This window comes from Sceloporus undulatus, chromosome 5 (assembly GCF_019175285.1).
Source record: "Sceloporus undulatus isolate JIND9_A2432 ecotype Alabama chromosome 5, SceUnd_v1.1, whole genome shotgun sequence".
In the NCBI taxonomy this organism is placed as follows: Eukaryota; Metazoa; Chordata; class Lepidosauria; order Squamata; family Phrynosomatidae; genus Sceloporus; species Sceloporus undulatus.
Window position 1 is genome coordinate 170,143,623 of NC_056526.1, and position 20,278 is coordinate 170,163,900.

Sequence of the window (20,278 nt, forward strand, 5' to 3'; positions counted from 1 at the left end):
TGACATCTATTGTGAATCCAGACTTGGTTTGAGGGCTTGGACTCAAAATTCCTTCCAATTATTTTGAGCCTGTTCTTCCATGATGGATGGAATGATCCTTCTGTATGGGCTGCAGATAATTTATTTCAAGTCAAGAGATGCTGAAGGAAATATCCATGTTCTTAAGAGTAAGAACTGCAAATTATATCAGTGGGTGGAAGAAATTTACTAATGCTTTGAAAAATGTTTCAGACTTCTATTATGTGCACATTGCAAAAATAAATAAAATGTTCCAACAATACAATAGTATCTTCATACTCTTTATAAATCATAATTTTAGAATAAATTACTTTTCTAGGCAATAAAGAAAGATTGTGAGCGTTGTTCTACATTGGTTTGCAAAGCTTTTTTCTATGTGGGATTCCTTTTTATGCATAACTTCTTCCTGGCAAATTGTAAGAAGTTTAAATAATGACACAGTTGATTCAGGGGCTGTATACATGGACCAAAAGGCCCATTTTCACCCCAGGCTGGTGTCATCCTGTTTAGAGAACACAGACCACCAGTCCCAGCTGAGAACAGGTAAACCAGGTTTCATTTCAGTGGATCTGGCCCAGCCCAGTTCCAACTTGCCCGTTGCACAGTTTTAAATAACTGGCTGTTTGTGATGAATTTCCCAGAAATCCCACAGCAACAGCCAGTAGTTCAGACCGCCATGTGCCACCTTACCTGCCGCTACCATTCTCCTTGCATGCCCCAGTCACGGCCTTTGACATCAGAAGGGAGGCGCCTGGCCAAGTTGATGAAGCCACACACCCCATGTGCAGCCTTACAGATCTTGACAGATGCCTGTAAGGAGAACAGCAGCAATAGGCAACTCAGTGGTAACTCCACAGGATGGCGGCATGTGATTGTCTGAACACCCACTCATTGCCGCGCTAGACTAAGTAAGTGCTGAGGGTGGGAATTGTTCAGATCCACAGGAAAAATCTGACAGGGTTGGCCCATTGTAACTTGCCTGTGTGTTTGTGCCCTAGGTTTAGCATATATTTTAGAAATATGATGAAATTATATAATATGTTGTCTGGAAGGACTTTCTCTTTCTGCTATAACTAGACTTTCTGACTTGTGATCCATAATATATTCATCATAGAATTTTGGAGTATTCAAAGTAGTAGTAGTAATTAACTAATTAAACTCAATCAACTTATTAATTGTTTGAAGTTTTCATATGTAAAAGCATCTTATTTTTTAAAACAAATTTAGAATTTTACCGTTCATTAATTCATCATTGATTCTAGAACTAAATTATTAGTTAATTTGTTAATTAGTAAGGTGAGAAATCATACTAAAGTGCCAACCAATTTCATATTTCCCAGTTGGTTCTTTACCCAAAGCCTAGCTCTCCTGCATTTTTGAAAATGTTTTCTTGCTTTTGGTTAGTCCCTTGGGGATGGGAAATTAGTGTTTATATCACAAGATTTCAAAATAACTACATATGCAAATGGCTATAAGGATCTTTTCTGTTTTCATTTAAATTTGATAGATTGGTTGGCTACAAGATTAAGATATTTTAAACCAATAAATGACAAGAGCAATTTGGAAGGGGATAGTCTTCTTTGCACCCAGATGACCCTCCTGTTTTATACACTACAACTGCATAGAGAAGCCATATCAGCCCTATAAAACTGAATTTTGAAGATTTTGTTGTGGGGCTCTTACTGGGATCCATGTGTGAATCAGTAAGTTCAAGAAAGGGTAAAGGTAAAATGATGTTATTGTAAGGGATATATAAGAGGAAAAAGCAAGGAAAAGAGAGTTGGTGGATAATTAAGTTGTTTTCTTTTTCTTTTTTTAAAGAATTTATTGCAGTTTCACAAACAAAATTAAAAGAACAAAAAAAAATGGTCAAACAGGCTCAGGATATGATTTAACAGAAAAAAAAAAAGAAAAAGTTGTTTTCTAAATTTCTAAAAATTTATGCAACTATTTCCTTCTCTTCCAAGCTCAAAACATAAACGAGTCATGAGGAGTAAAATCACAAAAGGCATTTTTCATCTTCATTTTGTGATGGTTTTAGTACAGACCTTTATCTTAAATGTAAATAACAATTTAAAATAAACCCCATTATTAATTTTCCACATTATTAATATAATACAATTTAAATTATTTTTAGTTTGATAACAATTAACTAAGCACATTAACCCTTTCCTACAGGGCCAGTGTGGTGTAGTGGATTGATCTTGGGACTATAACCCTGGAGAGCAGGGTTCAAATCCCTGCTCAGCCATTAAAACACACAGAATGACCTTGAGCAAGTCATAGTCTCTATCTCAGAGGATGGCAATGGCAAACCGCCCCCCCCCCTCCCGCCGCTTGAAGAAATTTGCCAAGAAAACCCTATGATAGGTTCTCCTTAGGCCTGACCCTGTAGGAAAGGGTTCATGTCATAAACTGGAAACAACTTGATAGCAAACAACAACACACCAGTAACTACTGTAGCTTTGGTCCAAAGTACAGTGGGTCCTAAGCATCTGCTGGGGTTTGGTTCTGGGACTCTGTGGATGCTCAAGTCCTATTATATATAATGGGGTAGTAAAATAGTGTCCCTTATATAAAATCAAATATATATTATATCTATAAATGGCAAAACCAAGCTTTGCTTTTTAGATTTTTTAAAAATATATATTTTTCAAGCTGTGTATGTTTGAATCTGTGCATGCAGAATCTATGGATACAGATGGATGACTACACTTCATATGCATTATCTCTGCTGCAGTCTTTACATTACAGATGTGCAGTGATCACATAGTATTCCTATTTTGATATTCCATATGTGGGAAGAAACTGGAGCTCAAATAGAGTAGCTTTTCTGTAAGCTAAATGACAATAATTGAATGGGGGGAATTCTTCATTTATTATTCACTAGTCACACACACACACACACACACACACACACACAAAGACTTCCCAAGGGCAGATTTGTTGGGTTTGGGTACGTTGGTACTCTGCATTTGTCTTGATGGATCACAACTTGTGCAAACTTATGGCAGCTAGTACCTAACTTTGTGTAAGACATGCGCTACTCAAATGCTGGTTCTTGGTACACTGGAAAATAGTAGTTATTGGTCCCCTACATCAAATAGCATGAGAAGCACTGTGTTAGTGCACAAATGAGGAACATTTTCCAACCCACGGGCAGAATTCCAGTTTAGCACTCAAGCACTGAGTGAGGTCAAAGGGCATGGGGTCATGCCATCACAAAGAGGGCAGGATGAAATGTAATTCTTACCAGCTCAGGTCTTTTTTCCACCAAGCATACAATGCACACTTAAATTAAATGCATGTCTGTTCAAGAGTAAGCATCAAGACAACAGCTCCCTGAGGAGCAAAGAAGAGCTCACTTTCATGCTACAGGTTCCTGGACTAGTCTCCTAATTTCTCCTAGAGTTACGGGGAGGGGAGCCTCCTTCAGGACCACAAGAGCCATTGAATCCAAATCTTGAGATAATGGGGAAAACATTTGCAGCAATATTTGACAGGGGAGAAAGAAATTATGACAGAAGCCAATATATGCTTCTGCACTCAGCCATTTCCTTAGCCACCCAAAACCTTGAGGCTTGAAAAGCCAGCAGGGAGTAATAATATTTTCATGCAGTTTCCCACCATAGGTCTTTAGTGCTGGAATAGTTGTGAAAGAAGATGATGTTCAGAAATTTCCAGGCTGACCTCCAAGTACAAATCCATCCAGAAGACTTACGCTTTGTCTTATGCTTATGCTTTTAAGAATATCAGCAACAATTGCAAGTGTGTGTATATATAAACCACGTTCTGCAAGCACATTACATTCTTAACTGCCTGTTAGAACCCCTCTTCATAGACTTGAGTCTGCTTCAAGTGTATTAAAGTGAAACTTGAAAAAAAAGTACACAGCCCAATATTCAGTTAGATTTGTACTTAACATACTGTTATCTGCTCCATTATGAATCAGGCAGTGCTGTGTGATTTGTGGGAAAGAGACAAAAAAAGCCATCTTTCCAAAAGTGTCTCTGTAATGAGAATATAGTGGAATGCTCTATAATGAGAGTGCCTTAACAGTCTCAGTGCCACTGTCAGTAAGACAGTGATGGAGTTTTTGGTGGGACCATAGCACTTTAAACTGAATGGAAACAGGGGCACCACAGGTCCTTCTATAAAATGCTCCCCATGTGGAAGATTCTCAGCACATAACAAAAGAATGATTGTAGCCAAGCCACTTACTGACTGGAATAAAGGCATCAAAATATAATGGAGGAATGAGTGTATGGAGGGAGACGGTTTTAGGAACTTCAATAGAAGACTGAACTTTCTGATGGTAAGAGCTGTTTGACAGTGGTATAGGCTGCTTCTGAGTGTGTAGCGGAGTCTCATTTGGAGGTTTTTTTAACAGACTGGATGACCATCTGTTGGGAGTGCTTTGATTGTATATTCCTGCATGGCTGGGGTTGGGATGGATGGCCCTTGTGGTCTCTTCTAATTCTAAGATTCTGTAGTTTAGTGAACAAGTCCTTTCATTTTTTAAAGCAATTTCCAAATGTGTCAAAGTACTAAAAAGCAAGTGCTCATAGTACACAAGTTGTTGTGCTTCCAGCCTGTCCAAGGAAATGACAAAGCTCTCCCTTTCTACAAGTAACAGTTAGAATTTTACATTTTAAACACAAAGGAACTGAAACTCATTGCATATGAGCTAGTTTGTTTACTGACAAGTGAAGCCTCCTAAATAGAGGAGGAATAGTAGCTGATTTCAGTGTTGGGAAGCTTGTGTGACTCACTGTGTAGTGGCTACCTTACACTGACTGAAAAGAAATGAGAAAAAGAATAATTGCCTATCAAGCTCAGGGTGCAAGAAAGAATCCGGTTTATACAATGCTACCATAAATTGCTATGTATTAAGGGCACCTCTGTACTCTATAGATTGTTTCCATCTGTTCTTAAAGTTATGGCTTCCTGCTTTGAAAATTTCTTTTAATTTACTACAGAAGTCAACTGGCCCTTAGCTGTGAGTTAGGATTCTTCACTCCCACTACCTCGCCTCCATTCCTGCATATAGGGACAGACAAATTTGACTTTCTGTCACCTTACATTACTTTCTATCACTTACATTCATTCATTCTGTCATGTATATGATGGGTTTTTTTCAACGTGTGGGACGTTCTTATCAAAAAAAGAAACTGAGTGGAAATATCACCCTTCCCTATTGTTGTTGTTAACTGCCCTCAATTCATGGTGACCCTGTGGATGAGACATCTTCATTTCACTCTATCCTCAACCACTCTGCTTGGGTACTGCAGGCTCAGGCCTGTGACTTCCCTAATTGAGTCTACTCATCTGGGATGGGGCCTTCCTCTTTTTCTGCTTCCATCTACCTTGCAATGACATAGTAAAATGATGTTGTTTATATAAAATGGCAAAATCAGTTTGCTTTTTAGATTCCCCTCCCCCCCCCCAACCATGGATGTTTGAATTCATGGCTAAACGATCCATGGATATAGGTGGCTGGCAGTAATAGCATCTAAGCTAACACAGAAACTACACAAGCATCTCTCAAACCACTCTCCGCTAATTTGCTCATACAGCCATTGTATTGAAAGGTTGGGACTGAGCTTCACTTTACCCTCACATTCTGTGGTTGTAGTACACTTTGCAAATCAAAGAATTTAAAAAATGGCTTAGTGCACCTTTTGTGTGTGTGCTGTAATGATTAGCTTTGTAGTCAGTGCCATGATACTCCTTGTAACAACCTTCCCACCTCTTTCTCCATTTCAGAAGACAGACAAGCGTTCCCCAGAACACCATAGTTCTCCCCACTGGCATGCTTTTGCTTTCACATTTGTTAAATATTATAGTTATCCTTGTTTCTATTAGCTAGGGAAATGTCCTGTCCCTCTTCTAAGTTTTGCAAAGTGCTGAAAGGAGTGCTACTGGTTAATGTGCTAGCTTTTGTTAATAAGCATCTCATGTCTGAAGTAAAGCCTGTGGGGAGCTTTTGTCCTCATTTTCCCCTAAATATCTTTAGAGCAGGTGACTTGACAAAAAGAGTAGCAATAGGACTGCTTTAAAAAGAACCACTTCAAAAATTACTTTTTTACTCCTCCACCATTTCTCCGGTTCAGTAGTATCTCTGTCTTTTCCCACTTAGGCATCCTTTAATTTTCTGGGGTTCATATAGACAATGTGATCCACCCCCATTCCCCCTCCTCACCAGAGAGAGAAAAGTTAAGAAAATGAATCCGCCTTAAGTCTTTAACAGGCGTGAAAAAAACTGTTTGATCCCTTCCAACATCACTAAGATGAAACAAAGAGAGATAATTCTGGAACCATCACAGTGTCTCATTATAGGCCCATATAGGCAGGCAGATCAAAGGGATCATTTGTCAGATTTTGAGGTGCCCTTGGGCCCATGAAAGATAGTGAGAAATGAGTTCAACCAGCACTGTTTTCCATAGAGTTAGAAAGTATAATGATAAAGGAACACATTCCTGTATTCTGCTTTATTCAACAATGAAGTGGTTTTACTATGGTACGTTCTGAACAGGTAGGATCAAGTAGGATATTAAACCATGGTTTAAAGTTGTTTTATAGGTTGCTTCTATGTTAATTATAATTTGCTGTTGTCTGAATTCACAATCCATTGGTAGCCCACTGTTTGGGCCATTACTCTGTGAGGTGCCCACCATGGAGATGGGAATGAATTTACATGACAAACTTGATGCAAACTGAAAGTACAAGGGCAGCTCTAAACCAAGATTTGCTTTGTTTACACTTCAAACGTCAAATCATGTTGTTGTATTCTTACTTGTGATTAGCAGAAATCATGGCTTTATGTAAGTGTCTGAAATATATTAGACTTGAGTATTATGTATGTGGTGCAACTGCTTCTTTCTTCACATTGTTTCACAAACTAATTTGCTTTCATAAAGACTTAATGGGCAGCCATTTTATTAGGAAATGCTGGTCATTATATGATGTATCTTCCTAACAAATTAGTGTTGTGCATTGCATTCAGATGGATTCTTTTTTCTTGATATAGTGATGCAGAATTTGGGGTTTGGGGAAAAAACATGGAAACAAAATGTGTGGAAATAATTATTACTAGCCAGTCATTAGTAAATATACCACATATTAACAATGGCCTGTTGAGTTAAGTTTAGAACAAAGCATACAGAACAAAATATAAAATAACTGAAAGTCTTAAGTAAGTTTCTGAATTAACAGGGTGGTGTGATTTAAAGAGTTAATCTGTTAGGGGGGAATCATATTGAGAAAGCATTTTGTTGTTTTTTGTTTAAAAAAGCAAATGAAGTGTTAAATACTTGATCCTCTTTCTTCCCTTTTTCTTCTTTGCAGTGCGTGCTGTATTTGTGGGCCTTGAAAATTCTTTATCCCAAAACACTGTTTTTACTGCGTGGGAATCATGAATGTAGACATTTAACAGAGTATTTCACATTTAAACAAGAATGTAAGTATGAGTCAAAATTACTTATTTTGCTTATATTATTTTGTAATAAGGGTGAATAAAAATTCATCCAGGAATAAGAATAACTAAAGGCATTGTCTAAACCTGTGCATTCAGTTTAAAGAATGTTAGGTAAAGGTAAAGATAATCCCTTGACATGAATGTCTAGTCGTAACCGACTGGGGCAGTGCTCATCTCTGTTACCAAGCTGAAGAGCCAATGTTGTCCGAAAATGACTCTAGTGGTCTTGTGGCCAGCAAGACTGCACTGAATGTTGTTACCTTCCCACTGAGAAGTGATACTTGTTTATATACTTGCATTTGCATGCTTTTGATCTGCTAGGTTGACAGAAGCTGGGACTAGTGACAGGAGCTTATGCCATCATGCAGCACTTGGGCCTCAAACAGCCAACTTTCCAATCTTCAAATCATCAGAACTGACATCTTAACCACTAAGCCACCACATCCCTTGATATTATATTCCCAAATAGTGCAATGTGAAGACAACATCGGAATCCATGGTCTCGATCTTTGGGGGAGGGACAAGCGGGGAGGGACAAAATGGTGGCACGTGCCTGTGCAGCCCCGCCTCCGCACCTCGGGCACGGACACCATTATTTTCAATAGGATTCAAATATTTGCAAGTTGCCATTTTCGCAGGGATGGTGGTGGAATGGATTCCTGCAAATTGGGAGGGGCTATTTATATGAATTTCAGTAGACAAACCTTTGTTTTGCTATTTTATATAAAGATACCATTTTACTCTGGGGGGGGGGAGGGAGATTGCCATTGCCTTCCTTTGAGGCTGAGAAAGGGTGACATTCCCGAGGTTGCCCAATGGATTTCCATGTCTCCATGTTGCCTAGTCCAACAGTCAAACCCCTATGCATTCACCAGTGCTTCTTCCTTCTCCCCACTCCTTCCAGCTGGAAGGGAAGTGCCCCACCCCTCCTTGGCTTGGCTTGGTTTTCTGTGGAAGAACAGGGCCATGGCAAGGAACCAGGCCAGCCACGTGTGCCTCCCCACCCCTCCTTGCCACAGCCCGATTATTCCCTGAGGAAACCCAAGCCATGGCAAGGAGGGGCAGGAGGTATGCACATGCTCAAACCAGTTGCTTGCAACAGCACACACCCCTGCCCCCCTTGCTGCTGCTCAACAGCAATAGCAAGTACATTTCTAGACTGTTTACCAATGTACTAAGTGGCTTACAAAGTGTAAACTAATTGCCCCCAACAAGCTGGGTACTCATTTTAGCAACCTACAGAAGGATGCCAGGCTGAGTCAACCTGGACCCCCTGCCTGGTATTGAACTTACAACCATGTGGTTTGTGAGTGAGTGACTGCAGTACAGGCATTTAACCAATGCACCAACAGAGCTTTTAGTTTTCCTCAGAGAAGAACTGGGCCATGGCAAGGAGAGACAGGGCACATGTGCTCACTCGCTCAGCCTGGCTCCTTGCTGTGGCCTGGTTTTCCTGATGCAAACTGAGCCACAACAAGGAGCTGTGCCAAGCATGTGCACCCCTTCCCCTTCTCGCTGTGACAAGGAGGTATGGGGGGCATACGCATGTGCTTGGCCCACCTCCTTACTGTGGCCTTGTTCTCCTAAGGGAAATCGAACCACAGCAAGAAATGCCGGGGTGGGGGCCCCTGACCTGGTGTCACCTCTCTCTGGAGTGTCACCCAGTGCATACGCACCTGCCCCCCAGTGAAACTACTGCCTAGCACAAGTCTCTTTCACTTTGGAGCTTCACTGTTTTCAGATTTGTTTCTAGTTGTCTGACCATTTTGCATGTGTAGCTGTATCAAAATCCTGTGAAACTACCTCTCAAAAACCATGACCTACAGAGCTATCTCCAGTGACATTTCCTTTGCAAAGCTGACGGTGAAAAGGCTGTTAATTTATTTGAACACTTCATAATTTACAGTTATTAGCATGCATATTTGTGAATTAACATTTCCAATGAATTGGATGTTCACACTATTTATTTCATAATAATGTTTCTGTAAGTAATTAGATGTTGGATGATCACTACACATTAATAAAGTGGGAAAATGCATGTTTCAACATAAAAAGAAATGGTAGGACATTTCAGATGATTACAGAAATATTAGCCAAACTTCAAATGCTTGCTTTGTGTGTTTAAGATATGTATGTGATTTAAAGAGTGACTTGCACCCATAAAATGTATTATTTCATGGATTAAAAATGGTATTAATACATTTATTAATAATCTTTATGTATTGTATGTATTTATGTCAAATGGCATTCAGGATGGCTTAACAAAATTCCTAAAGTGGAATCTATCATAAAGGAACAGCAGCAAATATAATAAAATCATTTCATTATGCCAGAAGCAAAAAAAAAAAGAAAAGAAAAGAAAAGATAAATGCTGCAGTTGACTAATCCAACCCATCAGCCATCTTCTGAACAAACCAGGAAGACATGTCTAGTGAATCAAACAAGAATAAATTGAACTAAGCCATGAAAATTAATTCCCCAGAGCTCAAGTGTACTTTGTCTGCGATATAATGTACAGCAGCAGGTGGATTTTGCTTGGGAGGGAGTTCTGCAGTCAGAGTTCAAGGAAGAAACAGTTCTAATTCAAATAGCCACCAGAATAAATTCTGCAGGCAAGGGGGAGGGGGATGTCTTCAAATGAATGTCTTAGCTGGTGGACAAATCATGAATATAGAAGACCAAACCAAACAAGCTTTGATCAGTTAAAGGTTTGCTTCTCCACAATGATGGAATTACTGACAGGAGAAAAACTGAGGTAGTATGTACAACCCCTTTTTGCACATAGTAACACGTACCCTCCAATTTTAGTGTCTGTTCGTCTTTTCCCATACTGTAATGAACAGCAACCTCAGGTAGACAACTGTAAATTATTTACCTGCCTAACGTGTGCTTCACAAGGAATGTAATATATTATAATCAATACTTGAAAAAGATACATTTATTTTACAGGTCTCAAAATTTCACAGTCAACATGATTATGAGGAACTTATATTGTAGTTTAGAAAAGTTAACTTTTCTAGGCTCCGATATCAGCATGTCCACCTATAAGTATAGCCCTGCATCTATTGCAGATCACAGGCTTGCTCTCTTAAGTCCTGAGAATTTGAGACTGAATCCTTGAGTGCAGTACTTTCCCCTCCTTTCTCAATAACTTTTCCTTAATATTCAAAAGGTAAAATAAAGTATTCAGAACGTGTATATGATGCCTGCATGGATGCCTTTGACTGCCTTCCCTTGGCTGCTCTGATGAACCAACAGTTCCTGTGCGTGCATGGTGGCTTGTCTCCAGAGATCAACACTTTAGATGACATCAGAAAAGTAAGTTCCGTATATCACAAATCCAGATGCCACTGATTAAACTCTTTTCTAAAATCCACTTCCCCTCTGTTCCCATTTTCCTATGATTAATCTCTTAGCAAAGTTGGTATTTTCTTGTTGCTTTCAAAAAACAGGAATAGCCAACATTTTATTTACTTATATAATGTGGCTCCTAGAGAAATTGTTTAAATAAACAATTCATATTTTGCTTTCTAAAAATGTTACTTCCCTACATTAGATCTTCAGGATGTATAGTATGACTAGTTTTGCCACAAAATAGAGGCACTGTGCATCTTCATTCACATCTGAGATTGCCTTTCCTGATCCAGCACATGATAACATGAGCAGATCTGATTATCTGGATCAGTGTGTCAATATTTGCAAATCCTGTTATGTGCAACCAATGCAAATTGCATGGCCAAGCAACAGGATATTGTATATTCAGTGTGTAGGTTTTCTGAAAATAATTCCTGTGCCCTAAAAATAATTCCAGGTTGGGATCTGATTTAGCACATTTATTTGACCTATTTGGTATGCCATATTTATGTTTACAATCTTCAAAAGTCTTTGTTCTGTAAAAAGATCTAATGAACTTTCTTTAGTAGCCAGATTATTTGCCCTTAAATATTTGATGAGGGACAAGGAGTCAATGTGATTTAGATGTTACATTCAAACCAATACCAAAGTTTACTTAGAAATCATTTTTATTGGAATGCTTGTAAATATTTTGCAGTAAAACCACTAAATAACATTGCTTACATTTTGGGAGGAAATGAAGTTACAAAAAGCAATTAACATGCTAATTTTATCATATCCAAAGAGTTATTAGGCAGTATTGATCTTCAGTACGTATACATTCTTCCTAAGAGCAGGCACCTGTAAAAAGATTAATTGCAGTATTGAAACTGTTCAACTTGACTGTCATTATAAGTGAGTCTCATTTCTTTTCAGCAACAGCATCAGCATTTGATTGATTTTCCCAACCCTGATTAAAAGAAAATTAAATAGTTCTATTATCAATATGTATCTAGGGAATTGTTCAGTCGATAGAATTGATCCTCCCCTCCCTTCTACATCTCCCATTAATAAGATTATAGAAATAGTCATCTGAGGTGTGGCACTCAGCTACAGATAGCATCTTGCAACATATATTGAGGTGGAATAAAATGAGACCCATATCTTTCAGGGTTTGACATTTTCATAGTCTTTGCTTTAGAAAGCACTTGCAAGACCTAAGATTTAAAACCAATTTTTTTATAAAATAAAATTTTAAAACATCATGATTAACCAAGGGAATTTGCAGAAGTTGCTGCTTTTTAAAGAGGGGTGGGCAGCCTTCTAGTTCAGAGGCTCTTAAACTGGTATCCATGGAATATGTAGAGGGCTGATTGGTGAGCTTCAGAACTGGATGAAATTTATTTATTTATTTGCTTGCTTGCTTTAATTTCTTTTCTATCACTTTTCTATTTTCCCTGTCATGGTGGATTTTTATGTAAATGCTTTACCAGTGTTCATTATAATTTGTTCACAGCCTATGTGAAGAAAATCGATTTCCAGTTAACAATTTTAAATAGTATTGAACATTATGTGTGTATTGTATGTATTTTTCTGAATAAGGCATTCATAGCTTTTATCAAAGGGGTCTTTAACCCAAAAGAAAAGAACCTCTGTTTTAGTTTGTGTGCAAGCTTTAGACAATATATTAAAAGAGTCAGTGCTACACTTTGTATCAGTAAGTTTATAAACATACAAACTTTTAACTTTATTTTAATGTTCCCAGTGGATCCCCGTATATTTATTATGTATCAAATAACAATGGAGATAGATTGGGTGACTTTGGGCAAATCACACTCTCTAAGCCTCAGAGGGAAGGCAAAGGCAAGTCCCCTTTGAACAAATTCTGCCAAGAAAACCCTGCTATAGTTTAGCCTTAGGGTCACCATAGGTTAGAAATTATTTGAAGGCATACAACAGCAACAATAATGCTTGACTTCCTTTTTAGTCTCAGGGCATGGGAAATATGTTATTAATATAAGTAATTTTCTTATGAACATTTATGATTTTATTTTACATATATTGTAATATAAAGGCATGAATACTTTTAAAGCGGAGGATAACAGCATCTGGCCAGTCTGAGCTAGCACTTATCTATTCTCTTTGTCCTCTTTTTTTTTCTTAGTTAGATCGATTCAAGGAACCCCCAGCATATGGACCTATGTGTGACATCCTGTGGTCAGATCCTCTTGAGGACTTTGGAAATGAGAAGACTCAGGATCATTTCACTCACAACACAGTTAGGGGGTGTTCATACTTCTACAGGTAAACGAATTTTCATTTTAAAATAGTTTATGTAGATCTGTTTTAGTGTTTGTATGGGTCTGATATTCACTGCTTCATAAGCCACTGTGCTGGTGCATTTTGGGAAATTGATCTTAATATTTTCATTGATTAAATAAAGGAACCCACTTTGTAAAAGTTGAAACTTCTTCTGCTGTGATGAAAGAATATGTGTAATGGGTGAGATTCTGGAACTGTTTGAGCATTGCTTAACCTAAATTCAACACATAGACAGGAAGACACCTAGCCTTCCCCCCTTCATAGCAGCTTTCATCACACAAAAAGCAGGAAGAAGAAGACAGCTTCCAGTTTACTGGAACAAGGAGCATGGGAAATGGTGTATGGGTCACTGTTTGGAATCTGCCAGAGGCAGCAGAGGTAAAATACCTGCCATCTTCCTTTGGCAATGCACTTTCTTCTTCCCATGGGTCCTCACTATGTTTTAATGGACCTGCATCAGTCCACATGGGTAGCTAATAAAAAGTTGAGGAAGTTTCCATTCTGCCTGGAAATCTTGAAAGAATTCCCTTAGCATACCTCTTCCAGAGGTTGTCTTCACGGGCCAAATAAAACATTCTCTGCCTCATCCTCTTGATGGGGAGTCTGGATGATGCAGGGCCCAATCCTTGTGTACTCCCCTGAATTTTTTTAAAAAGCTCATGCTTTTGCTCCAGATCTTCCCAGAAGATCTGGAGCCCTATGTTGTAATGCTGGATGGCCATTCATACATATGTCCCACTGTGCCGCTTGGCACCACCACAGGAAGCTACTTGCTGTAAGGTCAGAATGAGGTGCCCAACCATTTGATTAATACTGGGCAACTTGTTCTAATCTCAGAATGAGTGACTTGCTGCAGTGGTGTCTGCACCAGGTGACAGAGTGGGATGCACATGCAAACAGCACATTGTAACAGAGGGCCCCAAGTAACAGGGGGATATCAGGACAGCTCTGGGGCCAAAATAGTCCATAATACCCCTGGAGTATTATTGCTCATGAGTATTCATCACCCCTAGAGTGGCTTCCACTGCCTTCCAAATCCTCCCTCTCTTGATTCATGTACTGGTGTATATGAATTGTATTAGACTCCCTCATTACCAGATTTTTGCATGGTTTTAGATATGGGGCCACATCCAGTTTTGGTGGGTAGGAAGGGCTTGCATCTTCATTTCAGGAGTCTCCATAAGGGACCTTGGGGGCAAAGGCTTCTGGGAACATTATGTCCAGCATGTGTGGGTGGGGGAGCTGTCATACTTGTTCACTTCCTAATAAAAAAGGTGTCACACAATGGCTTGCACCCATGAGGTATCCCATTTTAGGATGGAGGAGAGACAATTGTCTTTGGCTTGCAGTTTTGTCATATCTACTGCTCCTTGTTTAACCAATCTGCCAAAACTGTAGAATGCTGGCCAGTCTGAAACCTCTTGGCTACCTTCAATTCTTTGGTTATGTTCTTGGCAGTAAGCCTTAATAAAATCCATGATACTTATTTCACAATAAACACTGAAAGAGCTGAGCTGTTCAACAGTGGAACACGTTGCCCCAGAGTATGGTGGAGGTTTTTAAACAGAGGCTGGATTCCCATCAGTTGGATGTGCAAAGGGTTGGACTCAATGGCCCCTGTGGTCTCCTCCATCTCTATGGTCAGTGAGCTTAACTGGGCACAAGATTTCACTCACAGTTGGATTTCCTTATCAACCTGTCTGCATATCACCAACATTTATATTAAGGATGCACCTTTCTTTTGTAATACTGAAATGAATCTAATAGTGAGAAGTGAACAGAAGGAAGGCACACTGTTGTTTTTATTTATAATATTTGCAACTTTGTTCTGTTAACATATGTGACAGAGAGTTTGGTAACTTTACAGAATTATTAAATCTGCTACACAAATCCTCTGTCAGTACTGCAATGAGAGTGAAATGTTTGTCAAAAATTTCAAATTAATAGATCTTTTCCTACCCAATTACCAGTGGAACTATATCTAAAATCTTCTTTATTTCATACTACCAGTCACTCCCATGGTTATATAACTAAAGCCAGTTACCATAGCAACTTCAGTATAATGCCTGTGTTGTGGGATAGATTCGTAGAAAGCACTTAACCCAGGGTGGTTAAGTGAATCAAGTACTGTATTGCAAATAGAGCAATAGATTTCTCATTTCTTCATTGGTTGTACTCTTATCCATGCCCTTATTTGCTTCTGTATAAAGAACAAAAATTGTCTGATCATTTTGAACTTCATCTCCTCCTCTCCCTTTGAAGACTGGGTCTCAGAACAGAAACAACATTTTTTAAAAAGATTAAGTCCACTCTGTTATATGTTCTCCAAGAAAGACACTAAATCTAGAAATAAGCATTTGAAAGGGATAAATAGCATGATTTAAGTATTTGGGCATCTTTCCCTACAAAGAACAGTGAAAGGTGAGATAAAAAAAAGACGATGGACAGGAAATGTGGCAGAAAGTTATCGAGTTAAATATGAAGTACAGAGAGATAAATTTTGCTCCCCTCTGATACTTTTAACACAGTCACCCAGTCAGACTGATTGGAAATAGATTCAGGGTGGACAAAATAAATAACTTCTTAACGTTCTGCATAATTATTTTATGGAATCTGCTGCTCAAGACACTGTGATATCTGTAGGCTTAGATGACTTTAAAATGGCATTAGGCAGATTTATGGAGGCCAGGTCTATCAGTGTGTATTAGCCATGAATGAGGATGGAGATTCCATTTAGCTGAAAAGCATTCCCCTGAATATCTGTTGCTGGGGAAGAAAGAGCAAGAGAAAGCTGTTGTCTCTGTGTCCTAGTGTTGGTTTCTCAGAAGCATCTGGATAGCTACCATTAAAAAGAAAATATTGACATGATGGACTCTTGATTTGATCAATCAACATTTTCTTACTTATTTTATTAAATGTAAAATTGACAGCTGCATGACTTGAAGATTGCTGACAGCAGTATATTCAAGAGGTTACTTATTTTTTATTGTGGCCCACCATAACCTGAATGGTAAAGTTAAATTGAGGTTGGTGATGAGGTAGTTGTGTGTTTAAGCGTTTACTTTGATAAAGTATTATCTCCTAGGGAAGAAGATTTGTAGTAGATAATCATCACACTTCCATCAGCACTATTATTAGAGATGTACATTACTATACCAATGTGATGGCTTTCAGATATGCTGGAGTACAACTGTCATCGTTCCTCATCCAGTGGTGCGGGATGTGCTGGCTAGGGATGATATAGTCATATGTTATCTGGATGGCATAGAGTTGTTATCCAAAACACTCACAATAGTAAAGCTGTTTAAAAAGTGACTGCCTATCTAGTTCAACATTTGGTTCATACGGTAACCAGTCATATATCCTCTCAAGACCCACCCAGGACATGAGTGCAACCTCACCCTCCATCTTACTTTCCCTGGCATCTGTATGTAGAGCCATATTCTCTTGGTAACCAGCTTTGAAATAATGATTTAGAAACATTTTATTAAATATAATTTCTGCTTGACTTTATAAATTCGTTATGAATATAATTATTCCTTGTATCTGTATATTTTAGAGAAGGGAGGAAAAGTCCCAGATTTTTAAAAGTTCTTAAAGCCAGATCTGTTTCAGAAAACAAGAAAATCTTTCACAGCCTCATGTTTTTCAATGCATTAGAGAGAAACCTCTGAGAGGACTGATTAATGTGAGAAAACTCTTGCAGCAGCTGACACTGTCAAGCTAGCAAATAGTTTCATTATTTCTTTAAAAAGAAACAAGCTTCTCAAATTTACAAGCTGGTTTTTAAGCACTGGGTCTATTGTGCATAATAGTTTTAGCTGGTAAAGCCAGGCTCTAGGGAAATTAATTTTTCACATTCAGTGAAACATGGGGGGAAAGCCAACTGCATTATAGTCACCATTAATAATAGAGTTTGTGGCACTGTGGAAGAGAAAACCTTGCATCTCTTTGCACATAGCAAATATGCTGAAAATTCTATGCTGAAAAATTAAAAAATATAGTTTGCCATAAATGGAAAATTTATTTTGGAGGTGTCTAAATGATCTTGCCTCCCCACTTCCACTCTGTGTATGCATTCATCTGCTACCTTGTGTGGGTTTTAGTGAGAGCTCTTTAGTGGGAGTTTTTAGGAAGAACTCTGTCACTAAGATCTAAGGAGCACAGGAGTGGCAAGAGGAATAAGTGAATGTCGTTCCTGTTTCCTAGTGATCTCTATGGAGATTGCTATGATATGGTGATATAGCTATAGCAATCTCAAAACCTGGGGAACTAAGATGAATGAGGACTCTGCAATTTCAGGGGCCACTGAGGAAGCTGGAAGCAGCTGCATATTTTGCCCATGGGCTGATGGTTAATTTGGACTCTGCTTCAGGAAGCAATGTTGGCTTCTTTTGTCATTGGTCATCCAGATAATGGGTTCCAAAACAGTAATATAATTCCACACCTCCATTTCCCCCCCCCCCATGTTTTTCACCATAAAAATTATGAGCCACAGTGGATTAGACTAAGGCCCATCTACTCCAACCTTATATTCACACACTGGCTAATTAGTTGCTCATGAGAAGTCTACCAACAGTACATAACACTGGAGTGTGTTAAATACAGAGGCATATTGATTATGTATCAGTCCATATTTCAAATCAGTTTACTAGTGTTTTTTTTTATTTTCCATATTTATGTTAAACTTTTTTTTACTTGCACTGATAACCCACCAACACCATCAAAGCCTTTAGGAGAGTCATGGGAGGATTTTGCTGTGTTCCCTATACCAAGTTGTTTTATGCCCTAAGGAGATTTTTCAAAACAAAAGTGACTTCCAGTCATGTCCTGGGCCTAAAACAGCTCGGGATGCGGTAAACAATCATGACCAAACTGCTCCTTTGCACCCCCAAAAATGCAAAGATCCTTTTTTAAGTACAAAAATGGAGGTGGTCATCCAGGTTCTGGTGAGAATCGTGTGCTTTTTTCTGGAACTCTGGTTCTCCATTCCTACAGTAAATTGTCTGCTCTTTGTCTTTGTCAGACACATAAGTTTTATTACCCAGAAGTGTTGTATTTGCTTTGTTTTCCCAGCAGCCAGACTCACATTGTTTGGGTCTTGTAAAGATTATATTTTCTTCTTAAATGGCAGGTAGAAACTCATTTCAGGGGTAAGAGAACTCACACTGAAATGTGTCCCCATTTTTCAAGCTCAGTAATTATGTGTTACAAGCCTTCAACTTCAAGCAAGGCACTAGTGTCATGGACAGGAATAGTTCAAGGCTAATCTAATAGGGCCTAAATACTCTGAAGGCACCAGATCCTGTCTGATCTTGGAAATGAAGCAGCAGCATCCCCAATTGGATGGGAGATTGCCAACAAAAGCTAAGTACTGTAGGCTATATTTCAGAGGAAGGAGCTGGCAAAGCCACCTCTGAATATTCCTTGTCTAAGAAAAGCCCTATGAAATTTACTGGGTTACCATAAGTTGACTACATGACTTGAAGGCACATGCACAAACACAAACATCATTTGAATAAGGACCATAGATTTTGTTTAGGTGTCATGCTCCATAGTGAAGAATGTGCATTTAAATAAATGACAGAGGTATTTTCAGAATTAAAGTTCACTTAATTTAAAATAGTAATAGGTTTATAAACTTGACATCTTAGTATGAGACAAGCATATCTTTCACTTGATATGAGTATAAACAGTTTTCCAGCAATTAATTTGACTACAAAAGATCTTTTGCTTACTCCTGCTTTGCACAAAATGTAGCTTCTATCAAATAGCCCCATTAATCAGAAGCACTTGTTTAACTGATTAAAAACATTTAACTGTTTCATGTAACCAATTATTAGACTAAAATTTTATCCATAACTATAAAATTTAATCAAGTAGTTTCAAGGATGGGGGGCGGTTTATACAAAAAATGTTCTATTTGCTTCTGACTGAATGAACTACCCATAGCATCTTGCTATGTATGTATGATTTCATGTATCTATGGCAAGTATGCTTAAAGCCACTGACATAAAAAGTCATGTTATTAACATTTTTACTGGATTGTACATGCACTTTATTAATCTCTTTTAATTTCCAACTCTGCATTAATTTCTGTAAACCGAGTCTCAGGTAAATAAATAAATAAAGTGGCATGTAGATCATTGGAAGAGGGCAGGGACTGGAGAACAACAAAAGGATGGTCAAGAAAACAAAACTATAGCAGTTAGGAAACAAAGTTGTTGACTTGGTATTTATTCTGATTATGACCACCTAGGGGTTGGTCTGTATTTCTCAGTACTAGAGGCCAGTTCACTGTGATGAATCTTCATACTTGAAGTTTTCAACATGTGTTTTGTTTTGGTTTTGGTTTTTGGTAACACAAAACATGCTGAAACCTTTATTCAGTTGAAAGGTTCTGTGTGTAAACCTGGGCTAGGTAAAGATAACTCATAGAGGAGCCCTTATTGGGGACTGAAGAAATTGCTTATAACTTTCTCACATGGAAGTGTGAGTAATTCCTGTACTTTTATCCCTGCTGCAGGAGAGTGTGAAGATTTCTACATAGTATTTTCCTGGTCTTCACAGCTTGTGAAGTTTTCTAGGATTCTTCTAACATTTGGGAAACAGTTGGGAAGAACAATACTGCAACAAGATTGCAGTGCATTTTTCTCTCAGAGTTACACAGTGTTCTACACAGGAGCGCTGGTAGCGCAGTGGTTAAATGCCTGTATTGCAGCCACTCACTTAAAACCATAAGGTTGCAAGTTCAATACCAGCAAAAGGGCTGAAGCTCGACTCAGGCTTGCATTCTTCCAAGGTCACTAAAATGAGTACCCAGGTTGTTGGGGGCAATTAGCTTACAGTTGTAAACTGCTTAGACACTGTTAGTTCAGTAAGAAGTGGTATATAAATGAAGCTGTTTGTTTTGTTTCTAGGGAATTTATCTCCATAAAAACACACATTTTTTATTGTGCAGCAGGCACTGTTTTATGACAGGAAATGTGTTTTCTGCACAGTGTTTTTTGCACAGAATAATCCCCCAAAACACTGGGATTATCCTGTTTTGTCTGAATTTGTCCAGTGCCATTCTAGACTTGTGCAATTAAATGACATTGTTTTGAGACAGTATAAGAGGTACGTGTT

The 20,278-nt window shown here is 38.5% G+C and overlaps 1 protein-coding gene across 5 annotated transcripts in view; it reads left to right on the top strand.

Annotated features, from left to right (window-relative positions):
- The window catches only part of PPP3CA (protein phosphatase 3 catalytic subunit alpha), a 227,969-nt gene that overhangs the window by 161,644 nt on the left and 46,047 nt on the right, over window positions 1-20,278 (top strand). For all 5 annotated transcript variants that reach the window (XM_042467201.1, XM_042467202.1, XM_042467204.1 and 2 more), the window contains exons 4-6: window positions 7,366-7,477; window positions 10,668-10,813; window positions 12,993-13,132. In XM_042467201.1, the coding sequence (XP_042323135.1) occupies window positions 7,366-7,477; window positions 10,668-10,813; window positions 12,993-13,132 (398 nt within the window). The remainder of the gene's footprint in view (window positions 1-7,365; window positions 7,478-10,667; window positions 10,814-12,992; window positions 13,133-20,278) is intronic.